Genomic DNA, 20895 nt, shown 5'->3' with positions numbered 1-20895 from the left:
TTTGAACCTGCCAAGCTGGTTTGCTAATTGACTCTGGAGTTTTTATTTCTGAAACTAAATCCAAACTATAATTTTCTCTTTTAGCCAGAAAACCTTGCCCAGAAGCTTCCAAACCTTGTGGAATTGTAAGTGTATAAATGCCTTGTTATTTGCAATAATGCGTGAAATTAAGCAGATAATATTTCTGGACTTTTGTAGACAAGTATTTTAAATTGTTTAGAATGGTGTCTTGCTGAAGAGCTGGTCTGTTTTTGCCAGAGCCATTTTGGTGTGCTTTTCCATGACCTAATTTCTTTCTTGCTGCCTTCTCCTATGCTTCAGCACAGTGGCTCTGAACCTAAGTGACAGCTTGGAGGCACCACCTTGTCAAACACTTGCTATGTGACTAACTTCACTCTGCAGCAGCGAGACCATTTGTTCAGAGAAACTGGAAATCGTATAATCACAAGAGGTGGAAATGTTTAGCTACACATAATTTATATCCTATGCTTTCATTACTATACAGTAGCGTTCCCTAATTTTAAAAAAAGGTTCCTCGTGTAAAACCTCAAATCCAGTGTTATTAATTTATCTTTGTTATTTTCACAGTGGAAGTTGTCCATGGGAAGGCTTTTTTTTTGCATTAGCTAAGAACAGAAAGCTGTCTTTCTGTGAAGACAGTTGTTTTTTTCTGTCAGTGGTCATGAATATAGGAAATGTACAAGCAGGACTTGAAGATGAGAACCTGTTGTTTGTTACCAGCGCTTAGCACTGAGAGGTACACTGGCTTTGTAGCTGCGGATTCTGTATTGCTCTTGCCCAGGTGATAGCCATTAACCCCTTGTATCAAACATTGCCAGAGCTACAGATGTCTCTCAGTGTGAGTTGAGAAGAAGCTATATTCTTTGGATGGATTGCATCCTGGGGTTGGCACCCTAAATCGCCCTTGAGTCCTTCTGGAAGTCTCAAGAAAAGAGCCTGAAATTTAGACTGTGACGTAAAGTGCCAGTGATCAAAAGACATTGGCCTGTTACAGACAGCCAAAATAAAGCTGCTTCGAGTCACAGTGGAGGTATGGTGTTTCAATGATGCATGCATCCTAAGAGTCCAGAAGTCGCACCAAAGCCACGCTCCAGCCCTAAGGCCATTGTGACAGACACCTGCACATACTTCAATGTAAAGTGTCTGGTATACATTGCCACTATAAGTATACGGTGCTTTGGAAGCTAAACATGACAAAATAGGGTATAAATATCCTAGAATTATTTATATACTGGAGAGCGAGCATGGTGTGGTGGTTCATAGGATCATAGAGTTGGAAGAGACCACTAAGGCCATTCAGTCCAATCACTTGCCATGCAGGAACACACAATCAAATTACTCCCAACAGATGACCATCTGGCCTCTGTTTTAAAACCTCCAAAGAATGAGATGCCACCAAACTCTGAGGGAGTGTGCTCCACTGTTGAACAGCTCTTTCTGTCAGGAAGTTCCTCCTAATGTTTAGGTGGTTTGTGTGTTTGACTATGACTTCGGAGACCAGGGTAGGTGGCCAACATGGCTACCCCTGGATATGCCATCTATTAATGGTCAGACAACCGCAACAAGTTTGTATCATTCATGCACACACACACGCCGCTCTGGAATCAATGCTCTAGTGAGGTATTTGTTGTTGTGTGCCTTCAAGTCATTTCAGACTTATGCTGACCTTAAAGCAAATCTATCATGGGAGTTTTCTTGGCAGGATTTGTTCAGAGGAGATTTGCTTCTTCTGAGGTTGAGAACCCTAGGTCACACAGTAGGTTTCCATGGCTGAGCAGGGCTTCACTGTAGACACATTGGCCAATGTTAGCAGACCCAAATCCCTAAGAAGTGTAGTCACAGCTGCTTCTGCTTCCTCCCATGTTGGTCCCAGGAGAGTTGCACCTTACTGGTTTGTGAATCTGCCGTGCCATTAATAATTCTTACAGGTCACTGCAATCTGTAGCTTGCTCAAGAAACAGTCTTGCCTCATCTTGCCTGGTGGGAGTTCTGCTTTATAATGAAGCCGAAATACAGCTTTTATGTTGCACTTCATGATTTGCCATTAAGCATTTAAAAAGATAATCTGGTGAGGCCATAAGAAAGTTCTTTCTGAAACTAATGTTTTGGGGAGAGCAATTTTTAGATACTCTGAAAACCAGAGAGATCTTCTTTAATAGATATTAAATGTGCTTGTCTTAATTATAACATACCCCCTAACTCTCTTTCTTGTGTTCTTTACTGAATTCCAGATGTTTGGGCTCTTAATGCAGGATGAACTGTAATAATATGTGTATCATACTATAAATTTGTTGATGCCTATCAGATAATTAAACCTAATTGAGGAGCAAGGCATGGAGAAGGAATAAACTAGTTAATAAGCTTAAACTCTCTTTGCTGTAACTGCATTATTTTACAGTGAGAACACAAGTTTTTTTCCTAGCAAGGCTTATGTTTGAAAATCGGTTATATACAGTCATCCATGCTGTGGGAGTTCAAGCTTAGTACTTTGTTCAACGGGGAAATATTAGTAAAGAGCTCCACATTTGAGCTGGTTTTCATTGTCACTACATTGTAGATAGTTAGTTACATTGGCATCTTACATCAATTGACGCCTTGAATACTACAGTCACTGCAATAAGTAAAGTGGAAGATCCAACTTGTTGGATCATCTAGGATTCTAGAATATGTAAAATGGATGCTGGCTTCCAGAGATTTAATTTTCCCTGAGAGGACAGAACTGTAGAAATTAGTAGAAACACTTAGCATTATGGAGAGTTGGATTCAATTTTACATTCGTCTTTTTGTGACTACTGTATACAGTACTGTATATTTTATGTTCTACAGTCTAGAAATATCCAGGTTTTAAAAGCTGACATTCATAGGCCAAGTAACTCCACAGCACTCTTCTGAAACAGCAGCACCCTTACACTGCATAGTAATCTAATTCTGACATTCATTACTGAAATAAACTCAACATGTCACAGGGCTACTTAGTGTGTCGTGCTATTATTTAATTCCATGGGATGCATTTTTACATAAGAAAGTTCTCCTTTGTTTTTAAACTTTATAGCAGTTTCCTGAATGTGCTTCCATGTATTCCACTTTTAATCTGTTTGCTAGCCAAAATATCATCGGGGACTTTATCAAGCCAAAATCCTGATATCACAATGTCTACAGCATTCCCACTATCCATCAAACCAGTGACCCAATTCAATTACTATTATTTTAAACGCAACCTCAAGGTGACAGAATCCATTTGGAGCCCCTTTTGTAAATGGGCTTGCCTCAAATACCATCATTTCCCCAGCAAACCTAATAGTCAGCCAGTCACAAAGAGCCCTTTTCTGATCCGTACCAAGAGGTGACTGGCCAAAATGTTCTCTGTACATATTGACCTTGGTTTTGGGTTATTGCAGGGAGCAGGATCCGGCGGTTATTTTGTTTAGACAATCTGCCTTTATTATTTGGCAGGACTAAGGTGACTTTATCTTTAAATAACATCTGTGTTGGTGTTAAGTGGCATGCATGTTACAAGTCTAACATAATGCCGTTTTTAAAGCATACATTGAATAAATCCCCATCCTGGATTTTGACTGAACTCATCAAAGCAGCTCACAATACTTATAAAATTGATCCCTTAAAAACCATTCACTGAAAGCAAAACTAGCCCAGTTAGAATAAATGGGTACATCTGATATTGTCTTTGCCGCCTTGCCTCTGCCTTCTGGATACTTTCTTAGAAGATAGGAAACCATATGTAGCTGCATTGTATACAGAGCATCCTGTTAACAAATGTGAAATTAGTGATTTAATCTCTACTTTGGAAGAGGAAGTTGTGTTCAGGAAAGAGTTTGAAAACCTATGTCCTGTCTTAGGCAAGTAAATCAAAAACTCCTGGCAGTGTCTGTTAGCCATAGTTTGCCGTGTGTGAGAATACATCTTTTTGCACTTTACCCTTATGTTTTGCTTCTTGTAGCATGACAATTGTGATGACTGGCTTTAGTAGACAGCTCTTGAGGGTAATGTCTAGTATCTTCTGCTCTTTTCCTAGGTATCTTCATTCAAATAATATCGTTGTTGTACCAGAAGGTAAGTCCTTTACTATATTCAAAATAACTGGTTTCTGTCATTAACATGAGATATACTGTGGACTTTGAGAAATGAAAATGTCTGAGTACTCTAATATACCTGAACCCTGTGTGCTTTGTGTCTATAGGAATGTTGGAAAAGCCAAAATGGCATTTATCTTAAAACAATTCTAAGCATTGCACTGAACAGATCCACTGTGTTTAGCTTTCATTTGATGGGTGATTTTAAATCTTATTAATCATTTATATAGCCTATGTGCATTTATTTCCCCAGCAACCTTGGCTTTGCAAATTGTTTTTCCCCTGTCTTGTCCCTAACATATATACAAACAACATGGACCCTGTAAGATGTGTTTTTATCCATTCCCTTTTAGTGATAAGTTGTCAGTGATACCCAGTGAGTGTTGTGGCTGAATTGCAATTCGCTCTAGACTTCCAAAATTGAACTGATTGGCTTTCTGTTGATGCGCATCTTTACTGTTCTTACATATCCCTCCTTCAGAGCGAAATAGCATGATATGTGTGAGCGAAACATAGAATTATCATTTGGGGAAAAAACCACATTTGTTTCTTCCCTTACATGTTGTTTTTTAAAAAATGGTCCAAAATACTAATAAATATCCATTACCGTATATACTTGACTATAAGCCGACCTCATGTATAAGTCGAGGCCAGGTTTTTGGAGGCAAAATTTTGGATTTTGATATGACCCTTGGATAAGTTGAGGGTAAAACTTAGGTGCATATAACAAAGCAAAGGAAAACAATGCCAAAGAACCTACAAAATGAAGGCAGGCATAATTGTTTTAGCTCATACTAAGGGCTGGATGGAAGAGAAAGTAGAGGGAGGTCAATTCTTCCAGGACAGATTGCAGGGGATGGTTCCTTTTAAAATAAGAGTTAAAGTATAATATTTACATTTGACCCGTGGATAAGTCGACTTAGGATTTTGGGGTCAATTTTTTGACTAAAATTTCTAGACTTAAACATGAGTATATACAGTATATTCAGCGGTGACATGGTTTTGCTACAGCAAACGTTCTTCAACATCTAAGAATTAGGAATTGCATGAGACCCCTTCCTTTTCTCAGATCTTCATACTTAGGTCAAATATATCCCCCCTTTCTTTTTGTATTGTTGTTGAAGCAATTGGCTCATTGGTTAAACTGCAGTTTCTGGACTTGAGTGACAACGCTCTTGAAATCGTATGCCCAGAGATTGGCCGCCTGAGATCTTTGCGACACCTTCGACTGGCCAATAATCAACTGAAGTACTTGCCAGCAGGTAAGGTGTGAGAAGCTTCTGGAACACACACACACACACACACACTCACACACACATTGTTGCATTGTGTTATAGAGACTTTTGATAAATGGCAGTATTCTTGATGCTTATGTTCTTAAATGATAGGGTAGAATACCGTAACTTCATTGTTTTCCAGTCTGCTTAATGACTAGGGCAATAAAGTTAAATGGCTAACTGATTAGAAATATACTATAGCTGCCTGAAAGCAGATTGTACATCGTGATGGTTGTGGTGCATACTAAACCTATATTTTGATCTGAATTAAATGTATGAGTAGGTACTGCATTATCTGTCGTGTTCAATGACAGGCTAGTATCAATCAAGGCAGTAATTTTAAGGAGAATAATTTGGTCGCCACAAGGTTTCATTCCTGGCCTGGAATTAAATGAAGAAAAGATTAATAACCAACCATGTAATCTTAAGTATGCATGTTTTGTTTGAAGTTAATTTCAGTAAACTCAGTGGCATTTGCCCTGTAGGGAAAGTGCTTAAGATTGCACGGTGTCCGTTCATTGTTATATAAAACAAGCTGCCGTGCTTCATTTCTGTTTCCATAACAGCAAAAGCAAAATGTGTGGCAGAAGTGATTAAAAATTAGTAAAGCTATGCCATTTTATAAGGCCAGAGACATTTTCTGATGGAAGTCTGCCACAAACGGTAATTGATCTTTGAGAAATACCTAATTCAAGAGTATCTGGATATTCCTGAATTTCTTAAAATGTATGCTGCGTTCTGACACTGTAAAAGCAAGGTTTGTTCAAAGAAAAGCAGGCACAGTTTTTGTGGGTTTTTCTGCAGCTGCTGGCAAAACATTAGAAAAATCTCATAGCCTGAAAAACCCACATAAAACTATGGATGCCAGCCATGAAAGCCTTCAACTTCACAAAAGCAGGCACCTTTAAGAGAACTCAACAGATCACAGAAAGGGAAGGGTACAAAAAGAAGAATTTACATTGTGGGATGATTGACTATATGTCTACTAAATTCTGCTTAGGAAATAGCATTTAATCCTTTTTTCCTTTATAAGAAATATGGGATATTAATCCTTTAACTCTCATGTGTTCAAAGTTTAGGTACAGTTCTTATGGCTAAATATATCACAGGTCCTTAACTACCAGATGGTTCAGCAAAAGGCCTGGCATATACTGAAGTGCTCAGGTAGAGTCAGCTTGTCTGAGGCCATCTAACTAGTTCTTTACACAATTATCCACCATCACACCCCTTGTTGTACTCAGAAGTGCTTTTTGTGCCGTACCTGTTAATGATCTTCAGCCTATGATTTTCTTTCATTGCTGCTAGGAAAATGACTCTGCTGATACTTTTCACTGAGCATTTTCTTATATGTAGCACTTTCTGTCATCACTTTGCAAACAGGGAGGATGCAGAGTCTGTGAGTGTTTGATTCATAATCTCTGTTAAGGAGCTTCTCTGTTTCTATCAAAATCATGGGTAGGATGGATTTGATACTGTGACATCTTTTATGAGTAGTTTGAGATCCTATTCATTTCTATTCTCGTAAAACACTTGTAGCGGGCTTTGCAGTACTGTACAGTGTTTGTACTGTACTGCTTTAGTGGAAATCCACTGGGTGACTTTGGGCAAGTCGCACTCTTTCAGCCTCAGAGCAAGGCAAAGGCAAGTTCCTTCTGAACAAATCCTGCCAAGAAACCCCCATGATAGATTTGCCTTAGGGTTGCCATAAGCCAGAAATGACTTGAAGACACATGAGAAGAAGAAGATGAAGCTTATCATTGCAGTCAGCGTTTGTACATTTCCTTGAGCAAGAATGCTCCTTCTGTAAAATAACTGCTGTAGGACTTATTGTGTGTTTACTAGGTATCTTCTTTGGTAGGATGCACTGTCTGACTCAGAGAGGTTTTAAGTGCATGCTGTTGCCAGTTGTGATCGTTGCATTAGGTTTGCTTAGCAGTGTTGGATCATGTCAGAACACAGCTGCAGCGTTACTACTGTGTTATATCACTTTCAGTAGTGTATCCTTGAGACACCCTGCTTTCACAGCTGATCAGCATGAATTCCCATAAGGTAGGCTAGAAGAGGGAGAAACCAGAAGGGTAGAGTTGCGTGGACTGTACAGTCCTAATTTGGTTTACAATGTGTTCACTGGTTCTGTTTTGTAATCATCCCTCCTTTGGGGATTGGATGTCCCAGGTGTAAGTGGAAGCACCTTAGTGGCTTGGGATCAGGCATTAATTTATTCCCTTTTAGAATGCTTTGGACTCATTTCTGAACTGTAACCTGGTAGGCAATGTGTGGCCCTCCAGGTGTTGTTAGACTACATTTCATCATTGGTTATGCCAATTAGGATTGCTAGGACTTGAAGTCAAGTAACATCTGGGTAGCTGAATGATTTCCACTCCTTCTCTGTGTGATAGCTCCAGATCTTCCTTGCCTCTTCCATGGTCATCTGGCTCTTGTTTAATTGAAAAGCATTCTAATGTTGCAGTCTAGCAAAGTCTGGAAGGCTATAAATTCTCCAGAAAAATAAACCACAGGCAGCTTAAAGCACTTCTTAAGTAACTAGACTATTTTATACCATTATATTAGCTCCCATTTCTCTTCCCCCAAAGCTCACTTTGTTAGCAGCCCAGCACACACACTCCATGGTCATTTCCATATTATTGGACAGTGGTCAGATAAGTAGGGTTAAGGCCAGCTGTTTCCTGTAATGTGTTTTGGACATGATCCCCCTGTCTTCTGGTCCTGAATATACTTCTTTTAGAGACAGTAAGTACACTGGCCCATTCAAATCAACCAGAAAACGTTTGGATTCTCCACCCATATTTATTACTTGGAAACCATGAAATTATTCACTGTGATGGAACTCTTTCAAGCCATGGTTAGTCATACTAGGCAATTCTTTTAAAAAGGGTGTGGAAAGATATTCCTGATGCGCTCCAGCTATGATTCTGAGTTTTTCAACCTCCCCGAAAGTGATGTACCTTAATTTGCCTGGCTTTAGCCCTATTTTATGACACATTATGGCTGGTGGTTTCTCTTGGTTCCCCTGCAGTTTCTGATGCGCTGCAGAAGTTCATCTCGGGTGTCAGTTTTAAAAACAAATCTCGATAAAGCAACCCTGTGCTTACTAAATGCTCTGCTGTAGATTACATGTACTATTCTATCTTATCCAACTATAATAGCCTCTGTGGCTGACATCAAGACATATAATTTCAACAGAATTTGAATAAAAGGCAACCAGGCAATGAACTATGGCTTAATTTTTCTTGTGAGTGAATCTTGTTATTATTGAATGTATGTTTCACACACAAAAAAAGAGCCCTTAACCAATTTGCGGCCCAGTTTATGAATCTTACATAGCTATTGTAATGCAATTACTATTGTTGTGAGAACCAAGAAAATAACAGGCAGGCCTTTGCCCATGTTCTCTACTTCTTAGTTGATTTTAACAAAAGGCAATATGCCAATATGTTTAATTTCTCTCCTTATAAATATTCTGTTTACTTCCTTTTTATCAAGATCATTCTATAAAAATTCATTTTAATCTGTACAAACTTTAAGATGTATGAAAGCGATAGCAGCTTCAATTGTAACTTTACGTTGGAAGTTTTTTATGCACCACTGTTGCAAACAGAGCTCCTGTCAGATTGCTTTTAGCATCTACATTTTTATCTGCATTTATCTCTAAAACCATGTTACGCCAACTGGATATTATTAATATGTGCCTGTTTTATTTATAAGCTCAATAAAATTAGTTAATTTTTTAAAATGTCTAACAAGATTTGGAAGTTCTTACTCTTTCGTAGGAGATGCATGTTGCTTGTAAAACTTTCAGGTTGTAACATCATGCAGTAAGATTTAATTAAAATAGGGCCATGTTTACTCAGCAAACATTAGCAGTTAATTATAGATTTACTAAGTGAAAAGCTTCATGTTTTGCCAACTTTCATTGTAAGTGAATTAATTAAATGAAATTGGCAGTGACTTGCGCTCCCAGCCCCATTCTGTGGTGAAGTTCCCTTTCAAAAATACTATTTGTATTTCTGCTTAAGAAAATAGGACTTGGAAAACTTGAAGTAGCTTGCTCCCAGTTTGCAACTATGTGATCCAGAATAAAACCTTTTGCTTTATTGGGTGCTGTGAACTTAAACTGAGCTGTCCATGGTTTGTAACCCTAAGGTCTTTATGCCTATGAAGAACAGTATTTGTTCTGCACATGGTGGGATAAAGGAACATAACACCTGGTACATATGTCCCTTGCTATGTGAACCTACCACCTCACCTGCCTTTGAAATGGGTAAACCGGTTGCTAACAGTGCTCATGTGCTCCCTGGTTCACAACAGCACCTACAAAGTGCTTAATAAATTAGACTCATTTCAGTTTTATGTTTCTTAAAACTCTTTCTTACCATTTATGCACCACTCCCAGCTGTTATAGCTCCCCATGAGCATCATGTAGATAGGCTTACATTTATCAGTAAGCAAACCTTAATTTGTGGTTTTGATTAATGTGTTCTCTATTAATCTCTAGGTCCCGTCAGCGCAGCTCTGCCAGACATTGACTATAGAGTTGTGCTAGAGAACCTAGAAGTTCCTAGAGAAGGCACTTCTCTAGGCATTTGTAGGTCCTCCAGCATGATTCTATGGTCAACCTTGGCAGATTGGAGGACCTGGAGATTCCTAGAGAGGTGTTCTCTTAGGTAAAAAGAATAATATATTTGTTTCATTTGCAGTTTTTCCACATTCATGGGGGCCCTTCACCCCTAAACCTAGCGAATGTGGAGGGACTGCTGTAATGAAGAAAGTGTCCACGTTAACAAAGTTCAGAGCTACAATGTTTTTGGCTTGTTGTGGTCTGATGTGTCATTTTTCTCTGTGACCGATGAGAACAACAACAATAATTAATAATGGCGCCTTTTCAGACCACAGGTCCTTAAATCCCAAACTGTTCTTATAGCATTTGTAGATTTAACAACCATTTCCCCCAAACTGATATAAGGTGATAAATCCACTGACTATCCCCTGCAAGTAACCTCAACAGCTTTTGTCTTTTTTTTTTTAATTATTAAGAGGAGAGAAAGTCTGTGTAAGAGTTTTTACAGACAGACCTAAAGCTAAATTTAATGTTGGCCAAGATCCAAAGAACTGCTTTGGTTGCACCCAAGGACTTGGACATATGTACCTGGAGGGGATTTTGAGTTTTGTTCATTAGGGTAGTTTCTGATCTCGTGTTCAATCAGAAACTTTTTCAAACATGCCTCTGTTTCAAATGAACTGAGCCATGTAGCATGAAAAAGCATGCTGTTCGAGGAACACCTTGTCTGAAAGCATCCTTGGCCCATGGAAGTAGTTACATAGTTCTTCTGGATCCTGGCCATTGCATTTAATGTTAAACAGCTTTGGTGAGACCTCTCTGAATATCTTGTGTGCTGCCATTAGAAACACAGCTTCCAAGATATTTCACTGATGGTTTTCCTTGAAACTTTGTTTTATAAGATATTATATACAGGATTCATTCGTTCTGAAATAAAAAAGGAAATTGCCTTAGAAGCCATCTCGATGAAATCTATACGTTAACCATGGCTGTGAAGGTGAATATGATTCTTTGCTCCAATTTACGACTACTGTACTTATCTGGTTTGCTAAATGAGTGGATGAAGCTTAATTTCAGTACAGAATATATTTTATAGACATAAGAATTAGAGGACTTTGCTTCTAAATATAGTCTCTTGTGGTTAAGTAGGTTCATCCCTCCTCCTGTCACTGACATATAAATCATATTGTAACATTCTCACCACAGTGAGCATTTATAAAATAGCCTAGGAATGATAATTGAACACCACCAAATCTGTTTTGCTTAGCAATTTACATTGCTACTTTGAGTCCCTTGAATGCATTGGGACTGAAAAGTCTGTACTCTTTTTCTCCTTCCAGTCCTGCCACATACCTTTCCCTTTTGGGTGCCAAGAAATACAGCATATGTGTGTGGTATTCATGCAGATGAAGATCCTTCTGAAATGCTTTCCAGTATTTTTTGTTCTGTTCTAAAATTCCTCGGTGCCCTACTTTTGGAGAGAACTAAGTATTAAGTATTGCAGAAGTATTGTCATGAAGGTGTAGTGCATAAAATCCTTTTCCTTTTTCCTTGGTTAAACTTATACATGTTCCATGCCTTTTAAACTGTACATAACAGTTTTTAGTTGGAAGAACTGGAATACAGTTGAATGACAAAGTCATTTCTAATCCAACTACGTGGTTTCAGTAGCAGGCTATAGACCGAGCCAGAGAGGAAACTATTGAGGATATAAGCTTTAACATGGTATTTGTGTGTGTGTGTCATTTTGCATCAGTACAGCTGCATGCATCCATCATGCTTATGCTTTTAGAAATACCTTGACTTTCAAAGACTACATCTAAATTACTGATAGAAAAAGTGTGGCCCATGGTCTGCATACATTCTCAAGGGTGCTTTTGCTGCCTCAAAATTGATCCTGCCCCAAAACTGAAATGCATGTGAGGGAAAAAGAATTCTCAACGAATGGCCAATAGTTCCCCATAACTTCTGGGAAACAGTTTGTAGTGCCATATGTATAGGCTATTTTTGCCTGCTATGCCTTTTTAGGTCCATATAGGCCTTACTTTGTACAGGTGTTAAGACGGGAAGTACAGTTGGTCCCAGCAGATGAACCTCTGGTTTAAAGGGTGAGGCCTGTTCGGTGCATGCTGCGCTCCACCAGAAAAATCCATTGCACAGGCTCGAAGAACACATGCAACAGTTGGCCCTCCACATTTGCAGCTTTGGCTTTTGCAGATTTGATTATTTGCGGTTTGGATTAATATGTTGTCTCTAGGAATCCCTAGGTCCTCCAGCACAATTCTGCCAGAAGTTGACCATAGAGCTGTGCTGGAGAACCCAGAGGTTCCTAAAGAAAGCACTTCTCTAGGCATTTGTAGGTCCTCCAGAATGATTCTATGATCAACTTCTGGCAGATGTTGATCACGGAGTTGCACTAGACGACCTGGAGATTCCTAGAGAGATATTCTCTCAGATAAAAAGAATAGTGGCTTTTTTTATTTGGTTCCCCCCCCCCCCTCCACATTTATGGGAGTCCTTCACTCTTAACCCCAGCGAACATGGAGGGACTACTGTAAGCAGAACAGTAAGTCTAAAAATATGAGGAACAGAGAACATTTCCAAAAAATGTAGTGAAATGGCCAATAGCCACTCCTTGAATTGGGGGCAAACTGAGTGACAGTGGGAGTAGAGTCCTCCAGGATCATGCAGATGCCCAACATGGATCGCCAACTCCTGGCACCTGCCCACTCTTCATTTAAATGATTGATGTTCACCATTTGTTTCACAACCAGCACAAAGACAATCTATTCTGCTTTCCTAATTTAGTAGTAGGAATAAAAATAAGAGAAACAGGACGGATTTGGTACATTAGGCACACTTCCAGGAGGATACTGTTTTCAAGTGAATAGACGTCTGGGGATTTGAGGAAAACATGAAATTACATTAGCATTTACCTCTTGCCAGTCCCTTGCAGTGTGTTTGAAGGAGCACTAGTCTGTGACTGAAGCAGGTTGTTTTTAAACACAAGTGCTTGCTTTCAAAGAACAGGATCTAATTAGAAGTATTTTTTTATTATTTTGTATATATCTTGAGCAACATTTTAAATAGTTCTTTTCATGTTTAGGGGGGAAAACCTGGTGTAGTTTATAGTGAAAACAAGATACAATGAAACCAGCTGCTAATGGAGAACAGGTGGGGTGCCAGGAGACTAGGAAAGGGCAAAAACATTGTCCCTCTTTTCAAAAAAGAAGATCCAGGAAACTATAGGCCACTTCACCTGATCTTAATACCAGAAGAAAATGTTAGAATGGATTATACAGGAGTCTGTCTGCAAGTATCTGGAAGACAATGCACTGATCAGTAGGAGGCAGCATGGGTTTGTCAAGTACAAATCCTGCCCAATTAGTCTTGTATCTTTCTGATCAGGTCACTTTGATCAGTCAATGATGGGAATGCTCTGGATGTTATTTATCTGGATTTCAACAACTCATCACAGTTGTTGCAGATGGGATGAGGGCATTCTGTGGTTCTATGAATCCTAGAATGTTTGGCTGGACAAAAAGATAAAAAGTCTTCAAGTGTCTTGCTTTGAGGTGTGAGCTATCCCCCCCCACTTCTCATTTATGTCAGATGACTTATTTTTACACCTCCCATTACAACAGTAGCATTAAGGTTCCTGGAATGTGCTCTTGTAGCAAATCCTGAAGCAGAATATGCATACACATCTGTTAGGAGCTCACTGTTTGTCTATGTTTTCCTCTAAGCTATGGCTGTTTTCTTCCTTTTTGGTGATAGGGAACTTAGCAGAAGGTTTCCACTTACTTATTTCACTGTATTCCACCATTCTGTGTTTTCACTGGCCCAATGTGACGTACCATGTACAGTGTAATAACAGCAGCTGCAACAACAATAGGGGGTTGTAAAAATAGTAGCAGCACATTAAAATTGTAGTGGGTTACTCCTCACTCTGTGCTCTTTGGCTATACAGAGCTCTTGCCCACCCCTTTGAGATTTTCCAAGACAGTTATATGGAGCCTACTGGATTAGGGAAAAGAAGTTTCTGTCTGCTAGGCTTACTGCCTTTTCTCTCTAAAGCTCTTCATATCTGCTTGGCAGGTAGTCATTCATTTGAGGATGAATCTGGGTCTATGCACAGCAGAGAGGCTGAAGCCTCCTTTCCCTTCAATAGCTTCAGCAGAGGGACTTAGAGGAGGATGGGGAAACCTTCAGCTGGAATTCCATCTGGGCATCATGGAGAGATTGCCAGACCATTGATTCCTCTCCCTCTTTTGGCCTCAGTGGTTGTAGTTGTGTAAATACCAAGGAGTGACATAGCCGTTTGTGAGTTTTTGATACATGAGCTCTATTTGCTTATACTTCTGGTCTGTGTGTATGTGTGTGCCTTCAAGTCATCTGTCGACTTATGGCAACCCCATTAATTTCATTGAGTTTTCTTAGGCAAGGAACACTCAGAAGTGGTTTTGCCAGTTCCTTCCTCTGTAATATAGCCTACAGTACTGTGCTGTTATTTGGCTTTAGAGTTAGCCAGAAATCTTGGCTGCACAGTTGGTGTATTTTGGGACTTGCTATTAATTTCAGTAGAGGTGTTTTTAATTTATCTAAGCATTTTGTAGGTGTGACAAAAGGCCCAGCTCTGAGCATCAGATTGTGCCTAAACTCTGTAGCTCCTCGTGTACTAGCATAGTTCAACTTCTACGGTGCTACTCTGTTGTAAATCCAGTTTGTTGTCAGAAGTTGGTAATGACCTATTCCTCATCTAGCTAACATAATCTTAGATAGGACTGCAGCCTTTGTTCTTGACACACGCGTCCCTGGCATTTGAAGGATAAAAAGAAGATGGGATATTCAGATGAGTGCTTTGCTGGATAAACAACAAAGATGAGAAATAGATCTTTCACTCCCAAAGACGTGAAAAATACCTTGGCCGGCAGAGACTCTGGATTGCTGCCAGTTTGCCAACTGGAGCTTTGAAGGATTTGGGCCTGGCCAGTGTTTGCAAGGCTATTTTTAGTGGCAGAGGAGAGGCTGTGTATGAAAATAGCAGGACCTTTTTCTTGTCATTCAGTTTGTAGGAAGCTTTCTTTCCACTATTGGCTGTACTTTGTGCATGTGTAAGACCATTCTGCTGTACTTGTGCTGCAGCTATATTGTTCGAACCAGTAGTCACTAGACCTTTTTGTTTTATGTGCCATATTAACTAATGTAGCCGTGCATTTGCTCTAATTTTCTCTCTTTCTCCTTAACTTGCTGTCCCTCTTCCCTCCCTTGTATTCCCTTATTGCTATAGATGGACAAGAGTAATTGTCTGCCATCACCACTTTCTTCTTTGTGTTGTCTTGATTACTTTCCACAAGGCTTACATATGCTTCTAGCCCAGTTAGCAAGTTAAGACAACTTTTAATATGACCTTTATTTTCTATGGCAGTCCCCCTACAATACTTGAAGTGGTTTGTAAAGAGACATTTCTTCATTAACATTTAGATCTGTTTCCTGCACGGTTGTTAATTATTTCTGAATTTAATAGAAATGAAAGAGAGAGTTGCATTGGGTTTGCAGCACTATCCTTTTAGTGTCCCTCACATCCACACCTGTATATTTGTGTGGGAGCTCACTCTGTATAACTTCAGTGATGTCTATTTACTTTTTCATTAACTTGGTATCTTTAAAGAGGTGCAGAAATGCATCTTGGTAAAATGAGGCCTGCTTTCTTGTGAGGTTTTGTCTTTAGCTTTTTGTGTGTGTTGGAGATGTCCTCCCTCCTATTGAAGTTACTGGAAACAATCTTCTTTTAATTAAGATGTGATGGCTGCAAGGCTTGCAGAAAACTCATGAGAATTTGCAAGAACATTTTCATATTGGTTCTTGAGTTTTTTCCCCCCATTTAGAGAAATGGAGCTTCTCCCTGTACCTATCTCCATTGTGTCTAATGGAGCTTCAAATTAACAGAGCTGCTTGATTACTTGTTAGGGGACAGTTGTCATGAAAGGCACAAGCTTTGGGGATAGTGTTCTAGATGCTAGTGCAAATGGAAGATTTTGAGTTAAAAGAGGAATTTCCTTTACCGCATTGTAGCCTAAGACTGAAGTTCTTAACGGTGAAGTGTACCAGATCCTGTGATTCAGAACTGTATTTGTGTTAGCATAAGTAGATCCTACACAGATTGTGATCCACCTGCCCAAACATAGCAGATTCCCTACCTGGGTATCTCAGGTAGCTTTCATTAGTGTCAAGAATGGTACTAAGTGACAATTAAAATGGATTCTGCAGTGGGTAAAATGGTGGCCTTACCACAAGACAGTAAATCTATAGTCTCAAATAGCAGATTTTAGGGGCAGCATTTTAGGGGCAGCAAAATTCATTGAAGGATAGTTTACATGGCCTCTTAACTATCTTGCTACTCTCACATGTAGTGGAGGAGACTGTTCTATAAGTATTTAAATAAAATTTAGCTAAAAGTTCAGTTCACTTACGTATGTGGATGGGAAGGGGGAAAGCATATTGACCTTTGTCTAAGGCTTCAAAACCTCCTGGGCTTGACCTGATGGGTTAAATATGTAAGTTTACTTTCCCCATTTGAGTTACATTTCTGTTGAAGTGTTCTTTAAATGCTGTACTTAACTCAATTGCATTTGCTATTTGTTTTGTAGAGGTTGGAGACCTTCGGGAGTTGCAGACACTGGACATCTCAACCAATCATTTGATAACTTTGCCTGAAAGGCTACACATGTGTGTCTCTCTTCAGTACCTAACTGCAGATCGGAACCATCTATGGTATGTCCCTCGCCATCTCTGTCAGCTTCCTAGTCTGAATGAATTGTCCATGGCTGGAAACCGCCTCGCATTCTTGCCACTTGGTGAGTGATCCTTTCTGTCTCTCATCACATGTCTTTCCATTTTAGTTAGAGTGTTTTTTGGTTTTGCTTTGTTCCAGTACTGTTTCAAAGCACAAGGAACGGATGGCATATCAGTAGAGCTGTTCAAGCTACAGAGACAGCAGCTACTCAAATATTGAAAACAAGACAGTAGGCCACAGATTGGAAACACTCAGTATACATCCCAGTCCCCAAGAAAGGGGACACCAGGGATTGCAGTAACCACAGGACCATTTGTATTAATCTTCCATGCAAGCAATGTGATGCTCAAAATTCTATAACAAAGACTTTTACCATTTTACCAAAGGGGAAGACTGCGTTCCAGCAGGATAGACTTAATCAGGGAAGCAACAGCTCTGTGTCTGCATGACCTGAGCAGGGCTGTTGATGATAGGGTGACTTTGAGCTCTTTCATTCATGGGCCACCACAAGTCGAAGTCAACTCGATGGCAGTTAACAACAACTCCAAAATTCACTGCCTTTTCTAAAATCATCGTTAGCCAGAACATCCTTAACCTATATCAACACTGAATGGATTAAATGCTCCTACTTAAACAATACATATTGGTTAGTTGAGGTGACTGAAACCAAATTGAAGGGGTTACTGAAATATTGTCATTATAGTCAAAGGAGGTTAAGAGCATAGTTATGTGTCTCTTAGGTCTGTTTGTGTCCCTTCAGCTTCTTATAGCACTGACAGAGGCATAAATAATTATGACATCTTTAAAACTGCTGCCCTAGAAACAATCTGGCACACACATGCAACCCATTTTTTGAATTTTGGAATAGCTACTGAAACCTCAAACCGAGCTTTCTTTGAAGGGACTAGTTATGTCTCAAAAAATAACTTCAGACTGTGGGCTTGGGTTTAAGGGATATACATACATGAAAAGCTTTCTAGTCTAGCAACTGGTGTCCATGAAAGCCTTCCTTTCTTGATCTTGTGTAGGAAGGATTTTCACAGAGGGCTTTAACCATGGTTGGGTTTAAATGGACACAGGTATACACAGAAGTTGTCTCTCCATATGTTTGCAGTTCTGTTCCACAGGCTGGTTGTAGTTGTATTCACTGAATGCATTAAAAAATTAACCCACATGTTAGAAGGAAAAAATGCTTTAAAATAAGGTTGCTTACTCTCTGGAGAGCCAGTGTAGTATCATGGTTTGAGTGATAGCCTACAACTCCAGAGACCAGGGCCAAGTCCCTGCTTATCATGCAGGATAGTAGTAAAAGTGGCAGAGCACATTACAGGTGGATAGATTAGATCAAGGAAGCCATGGCCCTGTGTGTGCAGGGTTTCTTAGCCATCTCTTATTCATGGGCGCGCTGTGAGTTGAAGGCAACTTGATGGCACATTACAACAAAAACAAGGTTATTTTGTGATACAGAGGTCTCAATCATGGTGCTATGGAATATGGAAGAAGATGTCATTGGCACCACAATTGCTATTATTCTGGCGCGAGGTCAAAACGTTTTCATTTGCCAAAGCATTTTAAAGATAAATGGATTCTGTCTGATGTATTGTCTTTGCTGCTTTTTGTTTTTGTTTTCTTGTTCTCATTTTAGGAACTCTGGCATTCCTATTAAATCCCACTTGTTGTGGTAATCCTTGTGCCACCCTTGGGTACCCAACCAGTCACCCTCCATCTTTGAAGCTGGGTGACACAGCCCCAGCAGTTGTACAGTTTTGCTGCCAACTCCAAAGTCAGGACCAGGGATGGAAGTTGTTCAGTTGTTCCATGGCCAAGATTGTTTTGAGGGTGCTTTAAAGGCTACAAGAAAGCTAGTGTGGTTTAATAGTTGATGTGTTGGACCGGGTTTGGAGACCAGGGTTTGTATCCCTACTCAGCTATGGAAATTCGTTGGGTGGCCATGGGCAAGTCCCAGTCTCTCAGCCTAAGAGGAAAGCAATGACAAACCTCCTTTGAATAAAACTTGTCAAGAAAACCATATGATAGGGTTGCCCTATGTTAGAGCTGACTTGAAGGCTCACAAAAAACAACGTAAAAGCTATAAATAAATAACAAATAAAGCTGCTGAATCAAACTATTAAGCAACATGACATCTTAACAACACATATTATAACCAAGAACTTTATATTGAACTACTTCATTACGTGCCTTTAGTATTAATAAAGTAGTGCTAGAACCCCAAAGTGTGATAAACACTGGGCTTTTTTTGTCACCAAGTGTGCAGCTCATCTGTCTTTCTACTTTCACAATAGGGTTAAAGAACATCAGTACAGACACATAAGACCTTTTGTTCCATCCTCAGCCATGTGGAATGCATATGCCAGTGCCTTGAGGTCAAAATGAGAGGGGGGGAAACTTGAATTGGGGTCTGTTCAGGACTCATGCCATTTGGTCAGTTCTAGTAAAAAGACTCTGATCTCCTGCTCTAGTAGGAGGAAAGTGGAAATGTTTTTAGACAAGCTACAGTGCTTTAAAAAGCCCTCTGAAAACTTCCTTTGTAGCATCAGATGGAGAGCTTCCTTACTCTTTGAGGCCCAGAAGGAATGTGTTCATCAGAAAAGCATTTTGCAGCGTTTATTACAGGATCGGATTCTTAAAACTTAAAAGCATCAGAGAGTGGGAAGAACCACTTACAGCAGCAGCTACTAAACATTTAGAAATCTTTTTTGTGGTTTGACGTGGCATAGCTTTTATTCTTTTTGAAACTTTTACATATATGTGTACACCTGCTACTTAGTTACATGAAGCTTGGCTCTTAAAAGCCTTTTCAAAGGAGTGGAAATGGAAAGATTATATTATAAGATTCAGATATTGCATTTTTCCTGAATGGTTAATTAAAAAGAGTGCATTTCAGCTGAAGATTCGAGGCAGTTTATGAAATATTTGAAATACAGCATTGAATACAAAAAAGTTTAGTACAAACAGCAGCTACAGCCAAACGTAAAATGAAACAATTCATTAAAAACTTGGGGTGTGTGTCCAAATTCTTTGTTTCATTTATTAAATAGCTTTTTTTTTAGATTTAAATAAATTTTATTATTAAAATACAAACAATCAAACAATAGATACAATACAAAACCACTACATAATCAAATTATATATCAAATATTACAAATGCAAAAAACAAAATTATTTATTAAATAGCTTTCATCTCTTTTTATAACAAATGCATATTTTTCACATGCACGTGTAAGAGTTTTCCTTTATCACTAGTTCCACTGTGATTTGTCTTTGAATCAAATAGTCTTACTTATTGAGAGGGGTTTGTCAAACCTCTTAAAAGGATCACATAGGAAAAATGGGACTTGTTTGCGTCCTTCCTTTTCCCAGCACTTAATATGACTAATAATGTATCAAGAAAGCATGTCTCCGTCACGGCTTAATAGATGGAAATTTGGAAGAGGGACTGACTTGAGGGATAATTTTAATTGGAGACCTCTTGTCTTGTTTTGTGTGGCTTTCATCTACTTGACTAATCTGATCTTTAATCAAGCGCCATTCATAATGCGAGTGTTCACTGACACAGAGCCTGGTAAGTTTTTACATTTGTATTTCAAGGGTGTCTGCCAGCAATGTGATTATTTCATCTTCCTGTTTTGTGTCTTCCATCCAGATTTAGGTCGTTCCCGAGAACTGCAGTATGTTTATGTGGATAACAACATTCACCTGAAAGGGCTTCCCTCTTACCTTTATAATAAAGTCATTGGTTGTAGTGGGTACGTATATGAGTTAAGTTGCCATGTCTCTTCTTCTAAGGCTTTCCAAAAATGCAGGCTGCCTTTTTCAAGTGAAACTTTCCTTTGGATGGTTTTTTTAATTCATCACATTACATTACTTTGAAGAGATTACATTGACTGCCAGCTCCCTGCAATTGTGCTAAATCTCCTGCATTAAATTTCTCAATATTGAATACTTCTAGTGCTAAGCTGTTTGCTGGCAGCCTGTTTCTTGATGTTTTAGGACGTTTCTGGTGCCGAACATGCGCTGTGAAGCTCGACACCAATAGAATAAAACATTTCACTCAAAATGCAGATGTTATCAATTTTTATGCTCACGTTCTAACACTGTATTTTAAGCATA

General features: G+C 39.2%; 1 protein-coding gene across 1 annotated transcript in view; it reads left to right on the top strand.

Moving 5' to 3' along the window:
- Positions 1-74: 74 nt before the first annotated feature.
- Positions 75-20895, top strand: part of LRRC28 (leucine rich repeat containing 28) — a 29249-nt gene continuing 8428 nt past the window's right edge. Inside the window, exons 1-5 of the mRNA XM_042474910.1 lie at positions 75-125; positions 4055-4092; positions 5237-5374; positions 16619-16825; positions 20429-20531. Coding sequence (XP_042330844.1) covers positions 16696-16825; positions 20429-20531 — 233 coding nt within the window. The 5' untranslated portion in view covers positions 75-125; positions 4055-4092; positions 5237-5374; positions 16619-16695. The remainder of the gene's footprint in view (positions 126-4054; positions 4093-5236; positions 5375-16618; positions 16826-20428; positions 20532-20895) is intronic.

Source organism: Sceloporus undulatus, chromosome 6, assembly GCF_019175285.1.
Source record: "Sceloporus undulatus isolate JIND9_A2432 ecotype Alabama chromosome 6, SceUnd_v1.1, whole genome shotgun sequence".
Lineage (NCBI taxonomy): Eukaryota > Metazoa > Chordata > Lepidosauria > Squamata > Phrynosomatidae > Sceloporus > Sceloporus undulatus.
The sequence above is the reverse complement of the archived record's forward strand: the minus strand, read 5'-3'. Positions and strand labels throughout refer to the sequence as shown.